A 25,334-nucleotide genomic window follows, 5' to 3' on the forward strand; every position below is an offset into this window, starting at 1 on the left:
GCCAACCAAAATACTTAATTAAATTCTTGTTTTAAATATTTCCGAAACCACTTCTTTTATATCTTTAAACAATACATAATAAATTCCACTGATAAATAATGAAACATTTAACAACTTTTTAAAGTTTCTGAATAAGCCCATAGACATCCCTAGAACCCGGTGTCACAAGTGCATGAGCTATTTCTAAGAAACAATACAATACAACATCCGTCCGGAATACAAATGGACAGAAAGTAAATACAATATATTGAAAGGGACTATACTAGCTGCGGGCCGCCTCGAGTAATGCAGCTCACCTAGTTCCAGTATCATCCATGCTGCTACGCCCAGTAGGCCACTAGAAGTACATGTGCCTGTGCAACAAAAATGCACAGAAGTGTAGTATGAGTACAAAAACAACGTGTACTCAGTAAGTATCCCGCCTAATCTCGAAGAAGTAGAGACGAGATGGCAACCTCGACACTTACTAAAGGTCCAGTAATAATGTTATTAATGCAATGACTCACGGATTTATCAAGAACAATAGTAGATTCAAGTGAATTACTAAACAGGTAAAAGTTCCTCTTTATTAAAAGTCTCCGGATTCATAGTCCATTAGTTCACAATTTTCTCAAATCGGGGAGAGCATATAGCAATATCAATAAATCTCAAGGCAAGCAATACAAGCATGCGCAACTCATGCCGAGGTCGTACAGCCCGATCCAACATAAATGTAAAATGTGCGCTGCTGAGGGTCGAGCGGCACGAATCATACATGCGACGCGGTCAAATTTAAATAAACAATCACCCTGCTCGCGTACCATACATGCGACGCAGGTACACGTAGAAACACATGCTCATCAGCAAATTAAGAATTTTACGGGGAATATTTATCCCATTAGAAGCCAATTCTCTATTAATGATTTAAGGAATAAAGTTTAATCCTCTTAGAAATTTATTTACCAATTCGATAGGATTTAAGAAATTCAACTGTCAATAAGATTGCAATTATTCCAAGTATAGCATGCTTTTTGGGTCCTAGACTACCCGGACTTACACATATTAGTAGCTACGCACGGACTCTCGTCACCTCGTGCGTACGTAGCCCCCACAAATAGGAGCACATAACCAATTATTTCACCTATGGGAACAATTCCCTTTTACAAGGTTACAAAAGAGACTCACCTCGCTCTGGAGATCCATAACCGGCATTCCACGCCCTTCCGAAGACTTGAACCAATGCTAAATACTCCAAAACTAGCCAATGATTATGCAAATTCATTAATATACAATAAACTACTCATATTAATAAAATTTATAACAATTCCTAACCCCGATCGAAAAGTTGACAAAATCGCCCTCGGGCCCACGTGCCCGGATTCTAAAATTTTTTGAAGATTAAGCTTACCCATGACTCCATGAACTCGAATATATAATTCACTCTCACTTTCATACCCAAAATCGTGGTAAAATTCTAAGAATATCAATTTTCTAGGTTTTCCTCAAACCCCCAAATTTCTACCAATTTACGTGCTAAAATCCATACATAATCGATATATTTGACTCAAGATAGGTGGGATTAGCTTACCTTGTCGTTGATGATGAAAAATCCCACTTAAAGCTCTCCAAAAATCGCCAAAGCCGAGAAAATATGAGAGAAAATAGCCAAATCTCAATTTTTAAAATACATCTCTGCCTCCAGCACTTTCCACACCTGCGGTCCCTTGACTGCTTCTGCGGTTCCGCAGGTGCGAGCCAATCTACCGCTTTTGCGGTTTCCTCCAGGCTCCCCTTTTCCGCTTCTGCGCCTCGTCCACCATAGGTGCGATCCAGCTTCTGCGGCTCCATGACCGCATCTGCGGTCTCTTCACTCCTGGCCAAAACCGCATCTGCGGCTCTCCTGGCCGCATCTGCGGCTCCGCACCTGCGGCCCAAATTTCGCAGGTGCGGTTATATCAGTAACCAGCAGCTTCAGCCCTTTCAAAAATCCCATTTTCGATCCGTTAACCACCCGGAATCCACCCGAGGCCCCTGGGACCCCAACCAATCATACCAACCAGTCCCAAAACACATTATGGACTTGCTCGAGGCCTCAAATCATATCAAACAACGCTTAAACCACGAATCGACCTCCAATCCAAACTTTATGAACTTTAGAATTTTAAACTTCTACTTTCAATGTTTAAACCTATCAAATCATGTCCGATTGATTTCAAATTTTGTGCACAAGTCACATTCGACATTACGGACCTACTCCAACTTTCAGATTCGGATTCTGACCCCGATATCGAAAAGTCCACCTCCGGTCAAACCTCTCAAAAACCTTCAAATTTCTATCCTTAGCCAAATGGCTCCAAAATGCTCCACGGACATACGAATTCATTTCCGATCGTGCTCCCAACTCCATAATCACCATACGGAGCTACTCCCAGACTCGAAATCTCAAACGGATATCGATAACACTGAAATGCACTTCAACCCCAACTTATGAAATTTCTTCCAAAATGCTAACTTCCACAATAGGCGCCAAACCGCTCCCGGGTCACCCAAAACCCGATCCGGGCATACGCCCAAGTCCGAAATCATCATACAAACCTACTGGAACCTTCAAATCCCGATTTCGAGGTCGTTTACTCTGAAATCCAATCCTAGTCAATTCTCTCAACTTAAGGCTTCCAAAATGAGAATTTCCTCTCCAAGTCAACTCCAAACTTCCCGAAATTTAATTCCGACCACGCGTACATGTCATAATGCCTGAATTGAAGCTGCTTATGGCCTCGAACTGCTGAACGGTGCGCTAGGGCTCAAAACGACCGGTCGGGTCATTACAAAGATAGTACCTGTGATGACAGAATCGGAGACGACAGCCTCAGTACGGGCAGGAAGGGCATAGTATCTGGCCTGGCCTCCCCCTCGAGGGCGACCTCTACCTCCCCGACCTCCACCTCTAGCTGGCTGAGCAGGTGGGGTAGCAACTTGTGTTGTGATCATAGCCTGAGAACTCTGCGGGTGCGCGCTGTGGCTGAGAAGTCTGTGGAGGTGCATCCCTCCCAAGTCTAGGGCAATCCCTTACCACATGGCGTGTGTCACCACACTCAAGACAAGCACTGGAAGGAGTGGCAGCTGTGACTGACTCGGGCCAGGTCTGCTGGATTGACCACTGGAAACACCCCGAGCAGGAGGCACACTAGATACTGGAGGTGCATAATAAGGCTCCTGAGGTCTGGGAGGAGCTGGAATACCACTGGCTGCTGGAAGAGCTGAATGAACTGGTCGACTCATATAACCCCTACCATGACGACCTACAGCTGGGGCACGGGCACCATAATAATGGCCCGACTCTCGAGACCTTTTGGCCTCCCTCTCCTCTCTATCCCTAGCATGCATACCCTCAATCCTCCTAGCAATGCTCACCACCTGCTGATAAGAAATATCCATCTCCAACTCACGAGCCATGCTAGACCGGATGTTGGGAATAAGCCCCTCAGTAAACCGGCGAACCGTAGAAACCAAGACTGGTGCATGTCTAGCCAAGTCGGTGAAATGGACAGCATACTCCGAGACAGTCATGGTACCCTGGCCCAAATGCTCAAACTCTGCGCGCCAAGCGTCCCTGAGACTCTGGGAACATACTCTCTCATGAAATATCTGAAAACTGAGCCCAAGTCAGGGAAGCTGCCTCATCCGAACTATCTAACTCATAAGCACACCACCACTGATAGGCGGCTCCTCGAAGCTGGAAGGTAGTGAAGAAAACCCCACTCGATCCTGATATACCCATGGTACGGAGGATACGGTAGCACTCCTCAAGAAATCCAAGGGCATCATCTGAGGCTATCCCGCTAAATGTAGGAGGCTGATATTTCTTGAACCTCTCAAGCCTCTTCTGCTCCTCCTCTGAAGCTACTGCCCTCTCCTCAGGCTGGGCTGGGGCTACCGGCTGTACAGGAATAACCTCTGGGACCTGATCAACATGCACTCGCTGCTCAAGAGTGCGGGCGGCGGGAGTCTGTGCTCCTCCCCCGGCCTGGGATGTAGCTGCAGCAAGGGGAAGCAACCCTGCCTGGGCTAGAGTGGTGTACATAGTCATAAACTGTGCCAAAGTCTCCTGGAGTGCTGGAGTAGTAGTAGTAGCAGACGTATCAGGTGTCTGGACTCCGGCTGGAACTACTGGTGGCACCTCGGTGGAAGCTCGCGCGGGTGCTCTGGCTGCACCACGAGCGCGTCCTCGGCCTCTACCACGGCCCTGGCCTCTGACGGCTCCAGTAGGGGGCGCGGGTGCTTGATCATCTCGGGTAGCATGTGTCCTCACCATCTGTGAGAGAATAGAAGACAGAAGTTTAGAATTGTGATATCAAAATCTCGCACGACAAGGAAATCAAATGAAGTGGAATTTTCCTAACAGTTACATAGCCTCTCGTAGATAAGTACAGATGTCTCCATACCGATCCGCGAGACTCTAATAAACTGTGTTGTGATTCATGACTCCTATGAACCTAGTGCTCTGATACCAACTTGTCACGACCCCGGTTCTCCCTCCGTGAACCATCGTGGCGGCACCTAGTCTCTACGACTAGGTAAGCCTAACAATGCGGAAAATAAACAAAATTTGCGGAAGAAATAATTAAGAGCCGAAATAGTGGAATAAAATAGTGTTTGAAATGCCGCTCGGCATACACAATATCAACTCTCGAGACTAATAACATTTCCCAAAACCCGGAATCTCATGATCACAAGCTTTTAAATGTCTACAAGCATCTAAATCCAGAATATCTAACAAAGTAAGGACATACAGAAGGGCTAATACTTAAGGGAAGAGTAGAAAGGGACTCTTCGGTCTGCGGACGCGGCAGATATACCTCGGAGTCTCTACAAGCGCCTCGCCTCAAGCGGGATAAGTCTGAGTCGCAGTACCTGGATCTGCACATGAAAAACATGAGCAGGAAGGGCATGAGTACACCACAGTGGTACTCAGTAAGTGCTAAGCCTAACCTCGGTCGGGTAGTAACGAGGAAGGTCAGGGCCCTACTAAGGTTAAATGAAATATAAGGTATAACAGATTAAGATAAAACAGTATGGTTGAAAGCTAACAATAAGAAATAATAAAGAATAATAAGGATAACAACGACTGAAACAGAGACAAAAACAATCACGAGAAATACCACTCTTCACAAAGATAATAACCGGGAATCTCTTGGTATCCCGAGGATCTCTTAGTATCCTCAATATATGCCAGGGATCTCTTGGTATCTTCAATATACGTGTTGGGGATCTCTTGGTATCCCGCACTTCAGTTCAAATCCAAAATACGTACAGGGGATCTCCCGGGATGCTGTCTCGTAGTCCCAAAGTAAAACACATAGTAATAACACAAAGAATACTCAATTAAACTCAACTTCATACCAAGGTAAAACAGGTAATTCTAACCATGCATGCTTCACATAATACAAATAAGACAGTTTATGCAAATAAATCAATTAAGTCAATTAGACATGCTTCTCTAAGCTAGCAGCAGGCTTAAATTTCAAGTAATGTAAGCAGGAAAGGAAAAACACGATTATAGCTACTTTAGTGAAAACAGGATTTTCAACAAATAGCACAAGTACGCACTCGTCACCTCACGTACCAGACATTTCAATTATCACAGCACCAATCCTAAGGGGAATGTCCCCCACACAAGGTTAGGCAAGCCACTTACCTCGAACCGGCTCAAAATCAACCCGAAACCACGTTCTTGCCACGAGTACTCGACTCCAAATGGCCCAAATCTATTCAATTCAATTGCATAATGCAAATAACACTTCAAGTAACTAATTCTACAATTAAATTCTAAGCTAATACGCGAAATTAGGTAAAATGATCAAAACGCCCTCTGGGCCCACGACTCGAAATTGGGTAAATTTACATTTCAGAATCCTTATACTCTCACGAGTCTAACCATACCAAAAGTATTCAAATCCAATGTCAAATACCTAGTCAAAACTCGAATTCTAGGTCTAAGAATTTTCTTCTAATTTTTCCCCAATTTTCATCTCCAATCCGAAATTAAATGACAAAACTAACAATAGATTAATGGAATTCAGCTAGGAAGGGTTAAGGAATTGTTACCCAATGATTTACTCTTCATATTCCTCCCAATCACCCTCTCCCGAGCTCCAAATCAATTTCTAACTTTTTGAAACTAAACCCTCGAATTCTGATTTTTCTGCCCAACAAAGTTGCATCTGCGGCTCAATTTTCGCATATGCGATACCACTTCTGCGGTCAAGGGAACCGCTTCTGCGGTTCTCACTTAAAATTCCCTCTCCGCACCTGTAACCCATATGCCGCATCTGCGGTCCCGCAGGTGCGGTAACACGTCCGCTTCTGCGGTTCCTGGTCACTTTCCTCTTGGCCGCTTCTGCGGCTTGACTCCGCATCTGCGGGAGTCGCATCGGCGGCCTCTCAACCGCAAATGTGGTTATGAGAGCAGCCCAAAGACTTCAGCTGCAAACTCCAACTTTCCAACTTCCCGTTAACCACCCGAAATCATCCCGAAGCCCCCGGGACCTTAACCAAAAGCACAGATAAGTCATATACCACTATCCAAACTTATACAAATCTCCACAACACCTCAAACAACATCGAATCAACCAATTAGCATCGGATTCAAGCCTAAGAACTTCAAAAACTCTCAAAATACGCTTTCGATCAAAAAGTCTATCAAACCTCGTCCGAATGACCTAACATTTTGCACACACGTCACATTCAACACTACGGAGCTACTCCAACTTTCAGAATTCCATCCTGACCCTCGAATCAAAATCTCACTATCGAACCGGAAACTTCAAAAATTTAACTTTCGGCATTTCAAGCCTAAATGAGCTACAGACCTCCAAAACACAATCCGAACACACTCCTAAACCCGAAATCACCCAACAGAGCTAATGGAACCATCAGAATTCCATTCTGAGGCCGTCTTCACATTGCTCCGACTACAGTCCAAATTCTAAAACTTAAACTCTCATTTAGGGGCTAAGCGTCCCAAAACTCTCCGAATTTCCAAATAAATCTTCCCTTGCAACTCACAATAGCAGAAACAAACACGGGGAATGCAGTTAATAGGGGATCGGGGCATTAATTATTAAAACGACCGGCCGGATCGTTACATTGAGAGATACATTTGAAGATGCAAAGTTACCTCTTTCCTTTTATGAGGCCAAAAAAACCATTAGCAAACTTGGCCTTGACTATACCAAAATATTTGCATGTCCAAATAATTGTATGCTATACTGGGAAGGTGATTCAGAATTGGATGCATGTAAGCATTGTGGTACATCTAAATGGAATCCTAACAAGAAAAAAAAAAGCAAGCTGCAAAGGTTTTGAATTATTTTCCACTGAAATCAAGGTTGCAACAATTATTTATGTGTTGTAAGACTGCTGAACATATGAGATGGCATGCTTCAGGCAATAATGTTGATGGGTTGATGAGGCATCCAAGGGATGGTGAGGCATGGAAGACATTTGATCGGATTCATTCTGGATTTGCTTCGGATCCTCGAACGTGCGCTTAGGCCTTGCTAGTGATGGTTTCAGTCCTTTTGGAATAATGAGTACTACCTATAGTATTTGGCCAGTCTTCTTGATTCCATTTAATGTTCCTCTTTGGGTGTGTATGAAGCACACCTCTGTCATCTTATCAATGATCATTCCAGGCAAGCATATGCTTGGAAATAATATAGGTGTGTACTTACAACCCCTCGTGAAGGAATTACGTGAGTTATGGAATGATGGTGTTGAAATATTTGACTCATCATTGAAAGAAAATTTTAGAATGCATGCAACTCTTATATGGACAATCAGTGACTTTCCTGGATTAGGTATCCTATCCGGCTGGAACACACATACTGATTTTGCTTGCCCAATTTGTAACTTTGACACAGAACCTTGTTGTCTTCATCATAGTAAAAAGTGGTGCTTTATGGGTCATTGACGTTTTCTGAGAAGAAATCACAGGTTTAGGTTGAATCGAGTACGCTTTAATGGAAGTACAGAGGAGCGGAATCCACCATTAAAATTATCATGGTCTGCAATTTTGAGACAAATCGAAGAAGGGAGAGGAGCAGGGTTGAATAGTACAAGGAAAAGATCTAGACGAGCAACTAAGCAATGGAACAAGAGAAGTATATTTTTTGAATTTCCTTATTGGAAATTTAATTTGTTGCGTCATAATCTAGACTTTACGCATATTGAAAAAAATATATGTTACAATATCATATATGCGCTGGTGCATGATAAATCAAAATCAAAAGATAATATTAATGCCTGAAAGGATCTAAGAGAAATGGGCATAAGGCTTGGTCTTTGGCCGGATGATAGTGGAAAATATTACCTTGCTGTGTTTTCACTTATGACCGATAACAAAAAGAAGCTGGACACTAAAAAGTTGTTCCTTACAACTTTGAAGAATATTAAAGTACCAGCTGGCTACTCAAGTTACATTTCCGGCTATGTTGATTTGGTATAGAAAAAGATTTTTGGGCTAAAAAGTCATGATTGCCATATTATTTTAGAGCAATTGCTACCATTGGCGATCCACAATGTGTTGCCCGACCATGTAGTTGTAGTTTTGGTGGAATTCTGCTCATTTTTTAGATCCCTTTCTAGAAAAACCTTGAATGTTTCAGAGCTTGATAAGCTCTAAGAGCGCATTGAAAGCACACTTTGCCACCTAGAGATACTATTTCCCCCATCATTCTTTACAGCAATGGTTCATTTGTTTGTCCATCTAGCAGAAGAAGCAAAACTCGAAGGTCTAATGCATCATCGAAATATGTATCCCGTCAAGAGGTAAAACATTAACATTTCTTATTTGAAGATACTTGTATTCTGGTCACTTGAAATAGTTTGTACACGTATGGATTATTATTTTTGTATGAAATTGGGCCATTTTAAGTCCTTTGTACGGAATAAAGCACAACCAGAGGGTTATATAGCTGAGGGTTACTTAGCTGAAGAGTCTCTTACCTTTTGTTCTCGATATATTAAGGATATTGAGACAAGATTCAATAGACCTAAGCATGTTCGTGATGATCCAAATGTCACTGAGCCTTCTAGAACGTCCTCTATATTTCCTCAATTAGGTAAACCCGCATCAGCTTTGATTACATTCCCTTTAACTGATATCAGAAACTACAAGCTCATCGATATGTGCTTCTGAATTGTGCAATAGTCACGCCATTTGTGGAGTGAGTAACTCATACAAACTTTATATTCTTTATCATTGTAATGTTTGAGCGGGCTAGTCTTGTTCTTTAACATTAATGTAATTATTTCACATAGCGAATTTAGACCATACATAAGGAGAGATTCAAGAAGAAGACCTTCACCTACATAGATAGAGATGAGAGTTAATAAAGAGTTTGTTGATTGGTTCCAAAAATGGCTGAGTAAGTAATCATTAGTTATTGTTTACATTTGGTTTGAATGAACAAACTTCACTAAGACAATTTTATTTTGATTTAGATTATGAATCCAGACACAATAAATACAATGTCTATTAATCTAAAGTTTGTCGCACGAGGTCCATCGGTAATTGCAAGAAGTTTTACTGCATATAACGTCAATGGGTCAAAATTTTGAACTTTGGCTCAAGAAGAAGGTCTGAGAACACAGAATAGTGGAGTTTTCTTAACCTCTAAAACATCATGTGTTGCAAGTAGTATTGATGGAAATTTAAGGCAAGCAGAGTTACCATATTATGGGAAGTTAGAAGATATTCTAGAGATTAATTATTATGGTCGATTCAAGGTTATTCTTTTTAAATGTAAATGGGCTGATACTGCTCGAGATAGAGGGTATAAAAAGGATCGTTGGAACTTAAGTTGTGTTAATTTTGATAGATTGATTCATATAGGTGCACGTGAAGAACATGAGCCTTACATCGAAGCATCTCAAGCACAAATGGTGTACTATGTGGATGATGTTGTCAATAAAGGGTGGAGTGTTGCTATGCATCTAAAGGCAAGAGATCTATATGATATGGGAGAAGAAGTAGTGGAAGATGAAGTATATGAGAATTAACCATACCAAGAGCACAATTAGCTACGAACCATATAATTGATGATGTAGTAGAGACAATTGTTGCTACTAACTTAGCAGCAAATACATACATGTTTGAATAGAAAATTTATTTAATATGTTGCTTTAGTTGAAGGTAATAGTATTGCATAACTAAGTAGTGTTTATTTTACTTATTTGATGTATAAGTATGTTTAGAAATGGTATTCATACTTGGTTTGAAGGAATATTTAAAAATGGTATTCATATTTTGGAAATAGCTTCTTGCTGAAATGTAGGGTAAGGCTGCATAAAATAGACCCTTGTGGTCCGGCCCTTTCCAGGACCCCGCGCATGGCGGGAACTTAGTGCACCGGGCTGCCCTTTTATATTTGATTCACCTTTTTTTATTTGATTCACCTCTTTTTAATCCGTGGTATTCGTATTTGTTTGCCATAAGAGGATCTTTTGGAAAAAAGATGAAGGTATTGGAAAAACTGAGAAAGAGTAAAGAGGACAAAAAAGAATAGTTGGAAAAACAAACGAGGCTGAGGTTTGACTGTAGTTCATACTGGAATATGTGATTTGCATGGTGCAAGGTGCCTTTGTGCTTTGTCGCCTGTTTGAGAAGAATGATTTGAAGCAGGATGAGCATATTGACAATTCCAATTTAGATAATGTTGAACTGAATGCTACAATTGCTGATTTGGATTGTTGCAGAGGCTTTCTACCTATGTGCGGATGATGCTCTCAACACAAGTAAGAGAACATCAGTATTAGTGTGAGTTACTTATGATATGAAAGGCTAATTTACCTGCTCGAACAAATATAGACTCTTCTAAGGGCTATGGGTATTGGTGAGAAATTCGCTACTGTTATTGAGGCAACGTTTCAGGTGAGTTCACATCTTTTTTTCCATTGTAATTTACGTTTTAAACTAGTGTGATGACAATGGTTTTAAAAAATTTCAGTGGTTCTTGCGAGATTTAACTGGTATGGTTGGAGGCGTCTTGTTCACATGTTACCAGGTTTCTTTCATTTTCTAGCTTAATTTTTGTGAAGGAATTAGACAAATGCCTAATTGTGCACTAAGTCTTAATATGTTTCTTAGTTGCGTTAGTTAGTGTATTGTAATTAGTTATTAGTTAATTACGTTGATAGTGGAAGTTAGTTAGACAGCTGGCAACAGCTGGCAAGTAGTTGTAACTTGTATATATAGGAGTAGCTAGCTAATTCACTTCATTATTTCATTGTTAATATACAGATAATTCTCCAAACTTCTACATGTGTTTTCTTCCTTCATCTCTGCTTTGCTTTGCTTCAATGCCGATCAGGAATTTAATAAGTTTCTTCATAGTATCAAAGCGAGGTCTCGTCGGTAAGGTCTAAGGATTGTTCTTCGCGTATTGAAGACGATCGAGAGATTCATCGACATTTTCTCTAAGAAAACGATTCCTGATCTATATTGTAGCAAACCCTAAATTCACTTGTCAATTCTATTTTTTGATTAATGATTCTTCACCGCATCTACGTGATCACTGAATTTGTTGTGTATAACCATGGCGATTGAGGATGTATCTGATTTAGGAACCTCTGTTCCAGCTCCGGTGGTGATCGATCATAATCATCCCCTGTATCTTCATCCTTCTAACGCCCCTGGGTCCTTATATGTTGGTATTCAACTCATAGGTATGGAAAATTATACTTTGTAGGATTGAGCAATGAGAGTTGCACTCCTAGGAAGAAATAAACTTGGTTTTATTAATGGTACAATAACTGGGGATACTTTTATACCAGCTTTAGGGCATCAGTGGGATAAGTGTAATGCAATAGTAGTTTTGTGGCTAGCTGAAAATGTGAGCAAAAATTTGCTAAGTGGAATTCTATTTCGTTCCAATGCACACTTGGTTTGGAAGGAATTGTAGGAGAGGTTCAATAAAGTGAATAGATCATGTTTGTACTCTCTTCAAGGAGATCTTTACTTTGACTCAAGGAACATCATTTGTGCAGTGTACTATTCAAGGTTGAAGGATTTATGGGATGAGTATGATTCAATGATGCCACCTCCTTCATGTGACTGCGAGAAATCAAAGGATTTTGCAGTGCACTTGCAATATCAGCACCTATTACAATTTTTAATNACCATGGAATCAGCTGCATTGTTTACAACCAGAAACAATGTACCTAAGCAGAAGAGAAATTGGAGTGTAGAATGTGACTACTATCATGGAAAAGGCCACACAAGGGATGGTTGCTTCAAGTTGATGCATGGTGGTTACTGCAACAAGAGGGATCATCTTAAGGAAAATTGCTACAAACTGATTGGGTATCCTGCAGGTTTCAAGTCCAAGGCCAGAGCTAATGTGGTTGATGGGCATTCTCTGCAATCTGAGACTAGTGAAACTAATCAAGGAAATATCAATTCATCCAACACTACTGCACCAATGATCACACAGGAGCAATACAATGTGCTACTTAGCATGCTCAGTAAGGCTTCCACATCTGAAACAAGTGCAAATATGGCAGGTAAGTGTTTCCTTGTTAAAGATAATGCAGTATATTGGATATTAGACACAGGAGCTACAAATCATATGACAGGAAATGAACATTTTTTGTTGGATGATGGTAAAGTAGGAAGTGCTGGAAATGTGCAAATGCCTATAGGAGAGTCTGCTAAAGTAACAAAAATAGGAAACAGTCCTTTGGCAGGAGGTGATATCCTTAAGGATGTGCTTTGTGTGCCAAGTTTTAAATTCAATCTATTATCAGTATCCAAATTGACCAAGGAACTGAATTGTTGTGCAATGTTCTTTCCTGAACACTTTATATTTCAGGATCTTTGCACTGGGAAAGTGAAGGCGACTGGTAGTAGAGAAGATGACTTGTATGTACTGAGAACACACCATAAGGAAGCTGGAATAAATGGAGCAAAGGCTATGGCAGCAAAGCAAATGATGGAACCTGAGATTTGACACAGGAGATTAGGCCATGTGCCTATGGCAGTCATTAGAAAGATTTCTGGTTTTAGGAATAAAGATGTTTTTTAATTACAGCATTGTGATGTGTGTCCCTTGTCTAGGCAAACAAGATTACCATTCTCTGTTAGTACTAGTAGAGCAGATGAATCCTCTAATTTGATACACATGGATATATGGGGCCCTTATAAGGTTCCAACCTATAATGGAATGAATTACTTTTTGACATTAATAGATGATCACACAAGATGGACATGGATTTTCTTAGTGAGAGTGAAATCAGATGTGTCTGAGTTACTTAAAACATTCATTGCAATGATTCTCAACCAATTTGGAAAGATGATTAAAGTGTTTAGGTCAAATAATGGATCTGAGTTTTTTAACATGTCTTGCAAGGAATTATTTGCACATCATGGGATTTTGCACCAGAGTTCTTGTCCTTACACTCCCCAACAGAATTGAGTGGTGGAGAGGAAACATAGGCACATCCTAGAAACAACAAGAGAAATTAGGTTCCAATCTAATTTGTCAATTCGATTATGGGGTACATGTATAGAAGCAGCAACATATATAATAAACCAGGCGCCATTTACCATCTTGAAAGGTAGATCACCTTTTGAAGTGTTGTACAACAGGCCACCCTCTTTGGCTCACATGACGGTGATGGTTGTCTTTGATGCAACTATTTTGCCAAAACAGGATAAGTTTGGTCCAAGAGCAGTGAAATCAATTTTGCTAGGATATAGTGTTCATCAGAAAGGATACAAGTTATTTGATTTATCTAATAAAGTGTGCTTTATTAGTAGAGATGTTATATTTCATGAAAGCATATTTCCTTTCCAGGATAATCATAAAAACCAAAACCCCCAAGGTGCTAACATTACAAAATTGCAAAGATTTTGTGTAGTGGATGATTTAGACATTGCAAGTAGGAACATTCTGTCTGATCAAGATGTTGCAGATCTCACTTTACAGCAGCTTCCAGGTGCACCAGGAGATCTTGATCAAGAAAATCATGAATCTCAGGACCTTTATGAAGATGTGACAGACTTTGTTGAAGACATAGAAGCAGTAGAAGAGACTCAAACAGCAGAATTGATTGAAAAAAGATCAGGAAGAACAATTAAGCCTCCTATTTGGCTTAAAGACTATGTGAGGACTGACAAAAAATCAGGAGCACATGCTTGTTTATACCCTATCTCTGATGTCATCAGTTATGACTTCCTGTCTTCCAAGTATCAAAGCTTCATCACCAAGTTCTCTGCAGACACTGAGCCTACAAGCTATACAGAAGCAGTTAAGGATGCAAGATGGATAGAAGCAATGCAGACAAAGACCAAGGCATTGCAAGACAATAAAACATAGACAGTGATGCCTTTGCCACCAGGGAAGAAGGCCATTGGTTGTCGATGGTTATACAAGATCAAATATAAAGCTACAGGTGAAGTGGAAAGGTTTAAGAAAAGGTTGGTTGCCAAAGGGTATAGCAAAAGAGAGGGACTTGATTATCAGGAAACATTCTCCCCTATTGTCAAGATGGTAACAGTGAGGACAGTTATTTCATTGGCAACAATGAATAATTGGACATTCATCAAATGAATGTCGACAATGCATTTTTGCAAGGTGATCTAACTGAAGAAGTATATATGGAATTACGACAAGGGTTTACTTGTGAGGGACAGCATCAAGTTTGTCGACTTCTCAAATTATTGTATGGGCTTAAGCAAGCTTCTAGACAATGGAACATCAAGCTAACCTCTGCATTGACAGCTGGGTTATGTCAGAGTCACTTGGACTATTCCTTGTTCACCAGAAAAGTTCAAGGCAAAATAGTAGTGATCTTAGTTTATGTTGATGACCTACTAATTACAGGAGATGATGCTGCCTTAATACAGAAGACTAAGGAATACTTGCAGCAAGTTTTTAATATCAAGGACCTAGGGGAGCTAAAGTTTTTCTTAGGGATTGAATTTGCTAGAAGCAAAGAGGGAATTCTAATGCATCAAAGAAAATATGCATTAGAGCTCATTTCAGATATGGGACTCTCAGGTTCAAAACCAATAAGTGCACCTTTGGAGGTCAACAAGAAGCTTACATCATTGGAGTTTGACACTCAGTTTGGTATTGAAGATGATAAAGTTCTTGATGATCCTAGTGCATATCAACGATTGATTGAAAGACTTCTCTACCTCACCATGACTAGACCAGAAATTGCATTTGTTGTGCAATGCTTGAGCCAGTTCATGCATTGTCCTAAGACATAACATATGGAGGTTGCCATCAAGGTGATCAAGTATGTCAAGAAATCTCCAGGAATGGGAATATTAATGTTAGCAGATGATTCCTCTCAACTCACAGCCTTTTGTGATGCTGATTGGGCCTCTTGCCCCAACACCAGGCAATCAGTCACTAGGTATTTGATTAAGTTTGGGAGCTCTTTGATCTCATGGAAGTCGAAGAAACAAACAACCATATCCAGAAGCTCAGTTGAGGCTGAGTATTGAAGTTTGGCATCAACGGTTGCAGAAATAGTTTGGGTGACTGGTTTGTTTGAAGAATTGGGGGTGCATATTCAGAAGCATATGTCCATGCTATGTGACAGTAAGTCTGCGATTCAAATAGCTGCTAATCCAGTATTTCACGAGCGAACAAAGCATATTAATATAGAATGTCACTTCATTCACGAGAAGGTGCAACTTGAGCTTGTTCATCTTTTACATCTTCCTTCTTTAGAACAATAGGCAGATATTCTTACTAAGGGTTTGAGTGTCACTCAACATCATTATTTGCTGTCCAAGCTAGGCATGAAGAACATCTTCATGGCTCGTAGCTTGAGGGGGGGTGTGAAGGAATTAGACAAATGCCTAACTGTGCACTAAGGCTTAATCCGTTTCTTAGTTGCGTTAGTTAGTGTAGTGTAGTTAGTTATTAGTTAATTATGTTGACAGTGGAAGTTAGTTAGACAGCTTGCAAGTAGTTGTAACTTGTATATATATGAGTAGCTAGCTAATTCACTTCACTATTCCATTGATAATATACAGAAATTCTCCAAACCTCTGCATGTGTTTTCTTCCTTCATCTCTGCTTTGCTCTGCTTCAATGTCGATCAAGAATTCAATGAGTTTCTTCAATTTTCCGGTATCGTATTGATCCTATTTTGTCAAACGATGCATGCCTTGATTCTTTATAAAGACTGAAGCTACAGAAGCACCTCTGTCCTTCGAGGATAAATGATTTCCCATCAGACTTACATTGATGCCAGTTTCCGTTTCCACTTGAAACTATATGCCGGACAAATGTTCCTTTTCCATAAAGAAAAGGAAATTATGATCTCTTTTCTATAATAAAGTTACCATGGAAGCATATATGGGGCAAAATATAACATTCTTTGGGACAGTGATATTTTTGACCTGCCTCCTACTACTAGCCTCCTGTTAATGATTTTTTAATCATAAGTACTTGTTGGAAAGTGACTGTTGCTTTTGCTTTCTTTTCTAGGGTTCTAATTTAGACAGTAATGCCAAAATGTGGCGTTTAGTGGCAGATCTCATGAATGATCTCGGCATGCCCTTTCACCTGTATGTTGTGTGCACTATAGTCGTTTTTGCCCTTTGTATCGAAATTATATAAAAAAGAACTTTCTTTTTCAGTCTTTTGACTGGCCAGTGGCCGGAGTTTAAGATGTTCTTTGACTTGCACTTGGTTTTCGTGACCGTAGAAAAGATAGTTTGATAGCGAAGATCACATCAAAGTTTATTTGAACAGTCTTACGAATTTGAAAGCTAAAAGTTGTATATAAATTCGATTGTCAAACATTTTGAGACATTCTGAAAAGGAAAGAGTGTTATATAAATTGAGTCGGAGGAGGTATATTATTGTTTGTAATTTTAAATGATTTATTAAGTTGTAGAAATGCAACAAAATATAATTTCATTATTATGAAAAACATTTTCTAGAAGGTTAAATAATGACATTGATTTGTGCTTTTGTTGTCATTCCTGAAACGGATGCAATGACAATAATATTTCTTGCAGGAATGTTGATTGATCTTGTCTTGTGTCTCCTTTATTTCCGTCGGCCTTTGTGTTCATTGTCTGTTTAGGGAGTTTATCAAGGTCATTGATCAGTAAGTGAAATATTGCTCTTAGTTGCAATGTCATTCTCTTATCTTAGCTTCTAAATAAAGTGTAAAGTTCTTGTCTGGTTGTGTCTAGTATTCAACTTGTTTGTTATATGGAGGTTTCACACCTTGGTTCCAGTTCTCTTTCCAAAGCAGGTCTCCTCCATGGAGCATGTTCTACCTTCACGGCTGACCTCGTGGTCCGTGGACCTCAAAACACACTAATTCTCTATACAAGCAAGTACATTTAGGTGTCACAGTTTTTTCATTTGACAGCCTTGCTATGTTAGATTTTCACCTTTGTTATTACTAATTCGCACCCATATCTCTTGCTCGTGGTATTGGCTTAAGATTACAGAATCTTAAGCCAAATTATATAGCACCAGCTCCTCTGCTTTGGCCTATCACAGTTACAGGCCAGTAGTCCTATTATTCTGCATATAGAATAGTTTTTGATGTTTGGTAATTATGTAAAAGCTCAAACTTTTAATGCATACATTTTTACTATCCTAGATGGTTGGTGACCATATCATATATCATTGCTCATGATAAAAAGTTTATTTAGTCCCATGAGGATTTGAATTTCTAATGTTTGTCATTATGGTGATTATTTATGAAATTTGATTTATGTTGTAAGTTATTTGATAAAATTATTTCTTTAATCCTACAAATAAAAAGATATTCAAATAGAAAAAGAGTTTTCAGCAACAAAAATATTGTGGCAAAAATAAACTGCCACTATTTTTATAAAACACTAATATTATATTGTAGCTGTTATACACCCCCACATAAATTTTTTTTTTAAATATTTAGATCATATTTGGGGGGTTTATATACCCCCACATAACCTTTTTTTATAAATATTTAGATCATATTTTCGGGGTTCATAAACCCCCACAGTATTATTTTTTGGAACCATTACGATCATATTGAGGGGGTTTATAAACCCTCGCAGTTTTTTTTTGACACATCGAAATCATATTGCTGGGGTTTTAAACTAGCACTAATTATCTTTCAAAATCCCCACAAATTAAAAATTTATTCTGTGGCGTTTGTCATGGAGGTTTTAAAAACCCGCCGCAATAATGCTCGTGGCAAAGGTAACTGTGGCACTTCTAGAAACAACCACAATTCTTTTAGTGGGGGTCAAAAATGTCACAATTTGACCAAAAAACCCCTACAAAGTAAGTGTATGTAATTTGAAACACGTTAGTATATAATTTCTAATGTTTGTTAGTAGACCAATATTCTAATTCCTCTCTTGTAGACTAAACGGGGCTGTAACTAACTAACCACCATAGTTATCTAAATTAATCAGTGACCCTAACGACCATTCATACTGATCATTGACTTCCACCAAATCTACTTTCCAGATGTGGATTGACTCATTATGAATTTGTCAGGAAAATACTTTCCAAATGCTAGTGTTCTTCCCATTATCTTAACTCCAAAATTTTGTAAAACTCTTTGAACCTTTCTTTAAACTACCACAAATTTTCTTATCCTTTCCTATCTCACCATTATAAATAGCCATGCACATGCAAACCAAAGGTACACACTAAACAGTCTTCATTCTTCATATTACTGATAACTCGAAAAAAAACACTTCAAACTTTGCCAAAATGGTTCATGAAAAGCAAGTGATAGAGGAAGTATCCGGCTGGCTTAGAGTTTTCGAAGACAGTTCAGTAGACCGGACTTGGACCGGTCCACCCGAAGTCAAATTCATGGCCGAGCCAGTCCCACCGCATGAGGACTTCATCGACGGCGTTGCCGTCAAAGATGTAGTCGCCGACGAAAAATTCGGCAGCCGTCTCCGCATCTACTTACCTGAACGAAACGACAATTCCGTCAACAAGCTTCCCGTCATTCTTCACTTCCACGGCGGCGGCTTTTGTATCAGCCAAACCGATTGGTTAATGTACTACACTGTCTACACGCGCCTAGCGCGCGTGGCCAACGCAATCATTGTCTCCGTCTTCCTCCCCCTCGCGCCGGAGCACCGCCTCCCTGCCGCCTGCGATGACGGTTTCACCGCCCTCCTCTGGCTCCGGGACCTCTCCCGGCAGCAAGGACACGAGCCCTGGCTCAACGATTACGCAGATTTCAACCGAGTATTCCTCATCGGAGACAGCTCCGGCGGGAATATAGTCCACCAAGTCGCCGTCAGAGCCGGCGAGGAAAACTTATCTCCAATGCGACTAGCCGGCGCAATTCCGATCCATCCAGGTTTCGTGCGGTCCTATCGGAGCAAATCGGAGCTAGAACAAGAGCAGACGCCGTTTTTAACATTAGATATGGTGGATAAATTTCTGGGGTTAGCTTTACCTGTAGGGAGCAATAAGGATCATCCAATAACATGCCCGATGGGAGATGCGGCGCCGGCGGTGAAGGAGCTTAAATTGCCGCCTTATATGTACTGTGTGGCGGAGAAAGATCTGATAAAGGATACTGAAATGGAGTTTTACGAAGCTATGAAAAAGGGGGAAAAGGATATAGAGCTGTTTATTAATAATGGAGTGGGACATAGCTTTTATCTGAACAAAATTGCTGTTGAAATGGACCCTGTAACTGCTTCTGAAACTGAAAAGCTTTTTGAAGCCGTTGCAGAGTTCATCAGCAAGCATTAAAGGAGAATACTTGTCGATTTGTTTGGTTCAAATAAGCATGGGAATTTAGGAGAATATATATTGCATGAATATTTGTTTGTTGCATGTTCAAGATTTTGATGTACCATCTATCTCAAAGTTAATTGTCACGTTCTAATGGTTTTGTAATTATAATTATAAGGAGTAAATTTTTATTGTTGCGTAGAAATGTTTTTTCTTTGGTAGTAAAAGTTTATCTGTAATACTTTAAAAAGTAGACAAATATATTTTGAGATTCTTGTAATAATATCTTAAATTTCGAACGTCAATAAGTCTGGAAGTTGAAATGTACCTGTACCGTCAATAAGTCTACTTGAGGCTTTTTTACACGATATTCGTCAACAAAAATTTTGATCGATAAGCTAGTATGAGATTCTTGTCGGTCTCGATTAGGGCAGCTATAGCAAAAATGGAGTCACATACCGGTCCTTTTAGTTGGAGCTATATATAGTGAAACGGAGAAAACTCTGCTAAGGAGTGCTTATTCCTTTAATGAATTCGATGTGATTAGGGATGGCAATGAGGCACAGAGACAGTACGGGTGCGGGCGGTATGGGTTTAGACATATGCAGGGCAGTGAGAGTTTAGATATATGCGAGTTTAGTATGGTACGGACGGTGCGGGTTGAAATAAAAGAAATTTAATTCGACTCAGTCAAGCAAGTCTTTGCAGTGTCTTTGAAGATGAGCTTAGTTATGGGAACGACAATGTGAAAGAAGTTTCTTTGAAGAGTTCGGTAATTTTACTAGAAATTCACAAGTGCGTATTACGTGGTTCCACTATAGAAATAATTGTTAGGGAAGGAAGGAAATAAACCTTGGCCCTACCACATTTACTAGTGCTAGTGATATACTCCGTTTTAGATATCACCTTTTTTTTTTTTGTGCGTGTATTGTATTGGCCTAAATTTGGTGACCTGGTAACAGCAGATAAACAAGATCGAGGACGAGGTCGACCACAGTGCAATAGTGGGAGGCCGTCCTCAGGAAGGTAATTGTCAAGGACGAATAGCTAGAATAAAGAGATAACGGCAAGACAGATTAGAAATAGGCATAAGGAATATTCCTTTGGATATTCCTTATTTTGTACTTTTTAGGGTTTCTTGGAAATACCCCTATAAGTAGGAAGAGAGAAAGAACAAAAGGGGGATCTTCACTTTCTGATAAAAACACATTGTAAAAGGTTGACTTGAGAGAATATACAAAAGTTGTCTTGTTCATTCATTATCTTATTCAAGCGCACGCTATTTGATCTTTGTTCCCAAGATCCAAAGATTCCATAATCATCTTCACTCTCTTCTTTCCACGTTGCTGTCAGGAGAAAGAACCATCCAAATCATATAATAATTGGGTTTTAGATCCTTTCCTATTACATTTATTGCCATTATCTACATTTATTGCATGTTCATGTTATCATATTTATTGGTATTCATTGAGTACAACCGTGCTATTTTAACGCTATCAAACGTCGTTCATCTTACCGATTTTCTACAATATTTTATCTAGAATTTATTATTTTTAACTAAGATTCATCCTTCATTTCATCATTAATTAGTTTAACAAAAAGGCTTAACACTTTTTGGTCAAACAATTTGGCGCCGTCTGTGGGGAGTTTTTTAGTTAAAATTTTTAGTTTTTTCTAGATCATAAAGGACAGCCACCTTTTTCTCGTCTGCACAAACTAACAATGGTAGGAAAAAGAGATGAAAGACAGAAAGCAATAATGGGTGTCATTACCAACATCTTAAACACCATCAACAAGGATGACAGAGGAGATGAGGAGAATGAGACGCCGAGTGCTATACCTAGGCGGAGTGATTCACCTCCCCCTCATGGGAGTGTAACCGCTTCGCGCGAAAGGGGAGATTCCACGTCCACAGCTGAGGAAGCACCACCAGCAGTGAAGAAATTACTAGAAGAGTGGCTGACCAGCACTCTAAATAACATACTCGACAAACCTGCTCAGCGGGCAAATAGAGACGTCATACAGACGGATACCACAGCGATCGCCGACGAGCAACCCGCTCCTCTAACAGGTAACACTCACATCGATGTTGACGCAGGTAACGATGCACTTGCAGCCATTCTAAAGAAAATGGAAGAAATAGAAAACGAGAACAAGGAGCTCCGCAACCAGATGAGGGAACATCAAGAAAGGGTCGATAAAATACCGGGCACCCCAAAACTGCTACCAAAACGGGATGTCAACCGATTCGTCGAACAACCAAATAGCGAGGAAGCAGCCCCACATACCATACCCAAAACCTTCAAGATGCCACCATACTTGAATATATATGACGGCACGACGGATCCCGAAGATCACATCATTCACTATGTCACAGCAGTAAAGGGTAACGACCTCTCAAAGGAGCAAGTACCGTTAGTGCTACTAAAAAAGTTCGGCGAGACCTTAACTGGGGGAGCCTTAACTTGGTACTCACAATTACCAGCACGATCTATAACAATGTTCGAGGAAATGGCCGACAAGTTCGTCACCGCCCACGCCAGGTCTAAGAAAGTGGAAGCCAGGGTAAATGATATATTCATCGTTAGGCAATCGCCTGGCGAGGGACTCGGGGACTTTTTAGCCCAGTTTAACAGAGTATGAATGAGCTTACCAAATATATCTTAAGGGGTAGCGGTGGCAGCTTTCCATAACGGGTTGAGCAGGAATGGGTCAAGAGCGGCAAGAAAACTATTAAGTAGACTCATGAAATACCCTCCTACCACTTGGGAAGAAACTCACAACGCCTACTGCGTCAAGGTGAGAGTAGACGAAGACGCCCAGTTAACATCGGTCCAAACAGAGCCGAGGAAAGACCGTCGTAGGGACGGTCGGAGAGATCAGTCAGGAACCCGCCTCAACCGAGACAGGCACCAACCTTATGTCAGAACAGCCGTCGCACCATCTCCTCGCCATGCGGAAGGACCGTCCAAGCCGCATACAGGGACTCAGCGGAACGAAAGAGGTATGCCTCCGCTCTTATCTGCTCACAATTTTTGTGTTTCCCCTTCAGAGATAGTGTACGCACTAGAGAAGCTCAGCCCGAAGGTGAAGTGGCCGCAGAAGATGATATCCGACCCAAGCACCCGAAAGTCGAACATCCTCTGTGAATTTCATCAGGAGCGAGGTCACAAAACTGAAGACTGCATAGCCCTACGGCAAGAGGTAGTGAACATGCTCCACCAAGGGCACCTAAAGGAGCTGATGAGCGACCGAGGAAGAGCCAATTTTGGCCGCGGAAGAGAACAACACCAAGGCCCACCAAAATCGCCCCCCCCCCTGCCCGCACCATTCAAATGATCATTGGTGGAGGCGACGAAGCAGCAATCAACCACATAAATTTTACCACCACACACAAACTGAAGCGGTCAATCACCCACGAACGGTATGATGACTTCGGAGAAAGTATCATATTCAATAAGTCAGATACCAACGGTTTGACTTTTCCTCACTCCGATACTTTTGTCATTACTTTACATATTTTAGATACTAATGTAAAAAGAATAATGGTAAACGACAGAAGCGGCACGTGTATTATTCACCCTCGAGTTCTTGCGCAAATGCGATTCGAGGACAAGATAGTACCACGCTGCATAACACTAACAGGTTTTAAAAATGCAGTCGAGCGAACCTCAGAAGAAATAACGCTGCCCGTTCTGGCCGGGGGGCGTCACCCTAGAAACAACGTTCTATGTCATGAACCAGGACACAACTTACAATGTAATCATAGGACGACCATGGGTACACGCCATGAAGGCCATCCCATCCAGCTTGTATCAAGTAATAAAATTCCCTACTTCGCGGGGGACATTCAGCATCTGAGGCAAACAATGCACAGCACAAGAATGCTACCGCATCGCCCAAGATTGTGCATTCACTCAACAGCTAAAAGGAACAAACTTAGAAGCATAGCAATTATCAAAGTCGGGGTCCGAACTCAACGATCAGAAAGACGTTATCAAGGACCCCGATGTCGTGGAAGCTGCGAGATCAGCAATAGAAGATCTTGATCCCGTCCAATTAGACAGCAGCAACAACAGCAAAAAGGCTTATATAGGCCATAAGCTCTCCGAGCCAGGTAAATTTCATAAGTTTTTAATCAATAATGCCGACTTGTTTGCTTTTTCCCACGTAGATATGCCAGGTATTCCGAAAGACGTTGCCACACACAAGTTGAATGCCGATCCCTTCTACTCTCCAGTACGACAAGTAAGAAGAAAATTCAATGTCGCAATCAACGAGGCCGTCAGCGAGGAAGTGGATAAACTACTCGCTAACGGCTCCATCCGAGAATCGAAATACCCTCAATGGGCCGCCAATGTAGTCATGGTAAAAAAGAAAAATGGGAAGTGGCGGATGTGCGTGGATTTCACGGACCTAAACAAGGCCTTCCCGAAAGACTCCTTTCCCTTGCCTCATATCGATCAGCTCATTGACGCAACAGCAGGGCACGAGTTGTTGAGCTTTTTGGACGCCTACTCAGGTCACAGCCAAATCCTTATGGAGGAAGAGGACCAGGAGAAGACTACTTTCATCACCCATAAAGGAACGTACTATTATCGAGTCATGCCATTTGGCTTAAAGAACGCAGGGGCGACTTATCAAAGATTGGTAATCAAAATGTTCAAGGACCAACTCGGCAAAACTATGAAAGTTTACATAGACGACATGTTGGTCAAATCGAAAAGGAAGGAAGATAACATCGACCACCTGAAAGAAGCCTTCGGAATACTAAGGCAATATGGCATGAAGCTGAACCTCAAAAAATGTGCCTTCGGCGTAACTTCAAGCAAGTTCCTCGGTTTCTTGGTATCACAATGAGGCATCGAGGTCAACCCCGACCAAATCAAGGCCATTGAGGGAATACCCGAAGTGTTAACCAGCAAGAAACAGGTGCAAAAATTGACAGGCCGCATAGTTGCCCTGTCGAGGTTCATCTCACGATCCTCCGACAGATGCCATAAATTCTTTAACATGCTCAAAAAAGGACAACAGGCTCCAATGGAATGCAGAATGCATCGAGGCCCTAAGATAACTAAAGGCGTACTTGTCTTCGCCCCCGCTACTCACCAAAGCAGAACCCGGCGAAGGCCTCCTGATATACTTGGCCGTATCAGAGGTCGCGGTAAGCGCAGTATTAGTCCGCGAAGATAAAGGTACGCAATCTCCGATCTATTATTAGCAAAACTCTCATTGACGCCGCAACGAGGTACCCTCACCTCGAAAAATTAGCCTTGGCGTTGGTTATAGCTTCACGGAAGCTTAGACCATATTTTTAATGCCACCCCATATCGGTGGTAACGACCTTTCCCCTATGAGGTATCCTGCATAAACCCGATCTATCGGGGAGATTGGCCAAATGGGCCATAGAATTGAGCGAGCATGATATAACATATCAGTCGCGAACAGCGATAAAATCGTAGGTACTCGCCGACTTCGTCGCCGATTTTAGTGCCAAAACAATGACTGAGGTCAAACAAGAAACTTCTCGTACCTCGTCCAGTCTACTCGACCTATGGGTCCTATACACCAACGGTGTATCCAATGCGTCAGGATCTGGAGTGGGAC

The 25,334-nt window shown here is 41.0% G+C and overlaps 1 protein-coding gene and 1 long non-coding RNA gene across 2 annotated transcripts; both read left to right on the forward strand.

The window, feature by feature from the left end:
- LOC109222965 lies at positions 10,903–16,562 on the forward strand. Its single transcript, XR_002067485.1, has 3 exons — positions 10,903–10,915; positions 10,992–11,048; positions 16,494–16,562. It is a non-coding gene; the product is annotated as an uncharacterized LOC109222965 (long non-coding RNA).
- On the forward strand, positions 18,564–19,926 carry LOC109208896 (probable carboxylesterase 17). The gene has a single exon (XM_019372057.1). It carries the CDS (start codon positions 18,738–18,740, stop codon positions 19,743–19,745), a length of 1,008 nt encoding a protein of 335 aa, XP_019227602.1. The 5' UTR covers positions 18,564–18,737; the 3' UTR covers positions 19,746–19,926.

The sequence above is a fragment of the Nicotiana attenuata genome, chromosome 2, assembly GCF_001879085.1.
Source record: "Nicotiana attenuata strain UT chromosome 2, NIATTr2, whole genome shotgun sequence".
Classification (NCBI taxonomy): Eukaryota; Viridiplantae; Streptophyta; class Magnoliopsida; order Solanales; family Solanaceae; genus Nicotiana; species Nicotiana attenuata.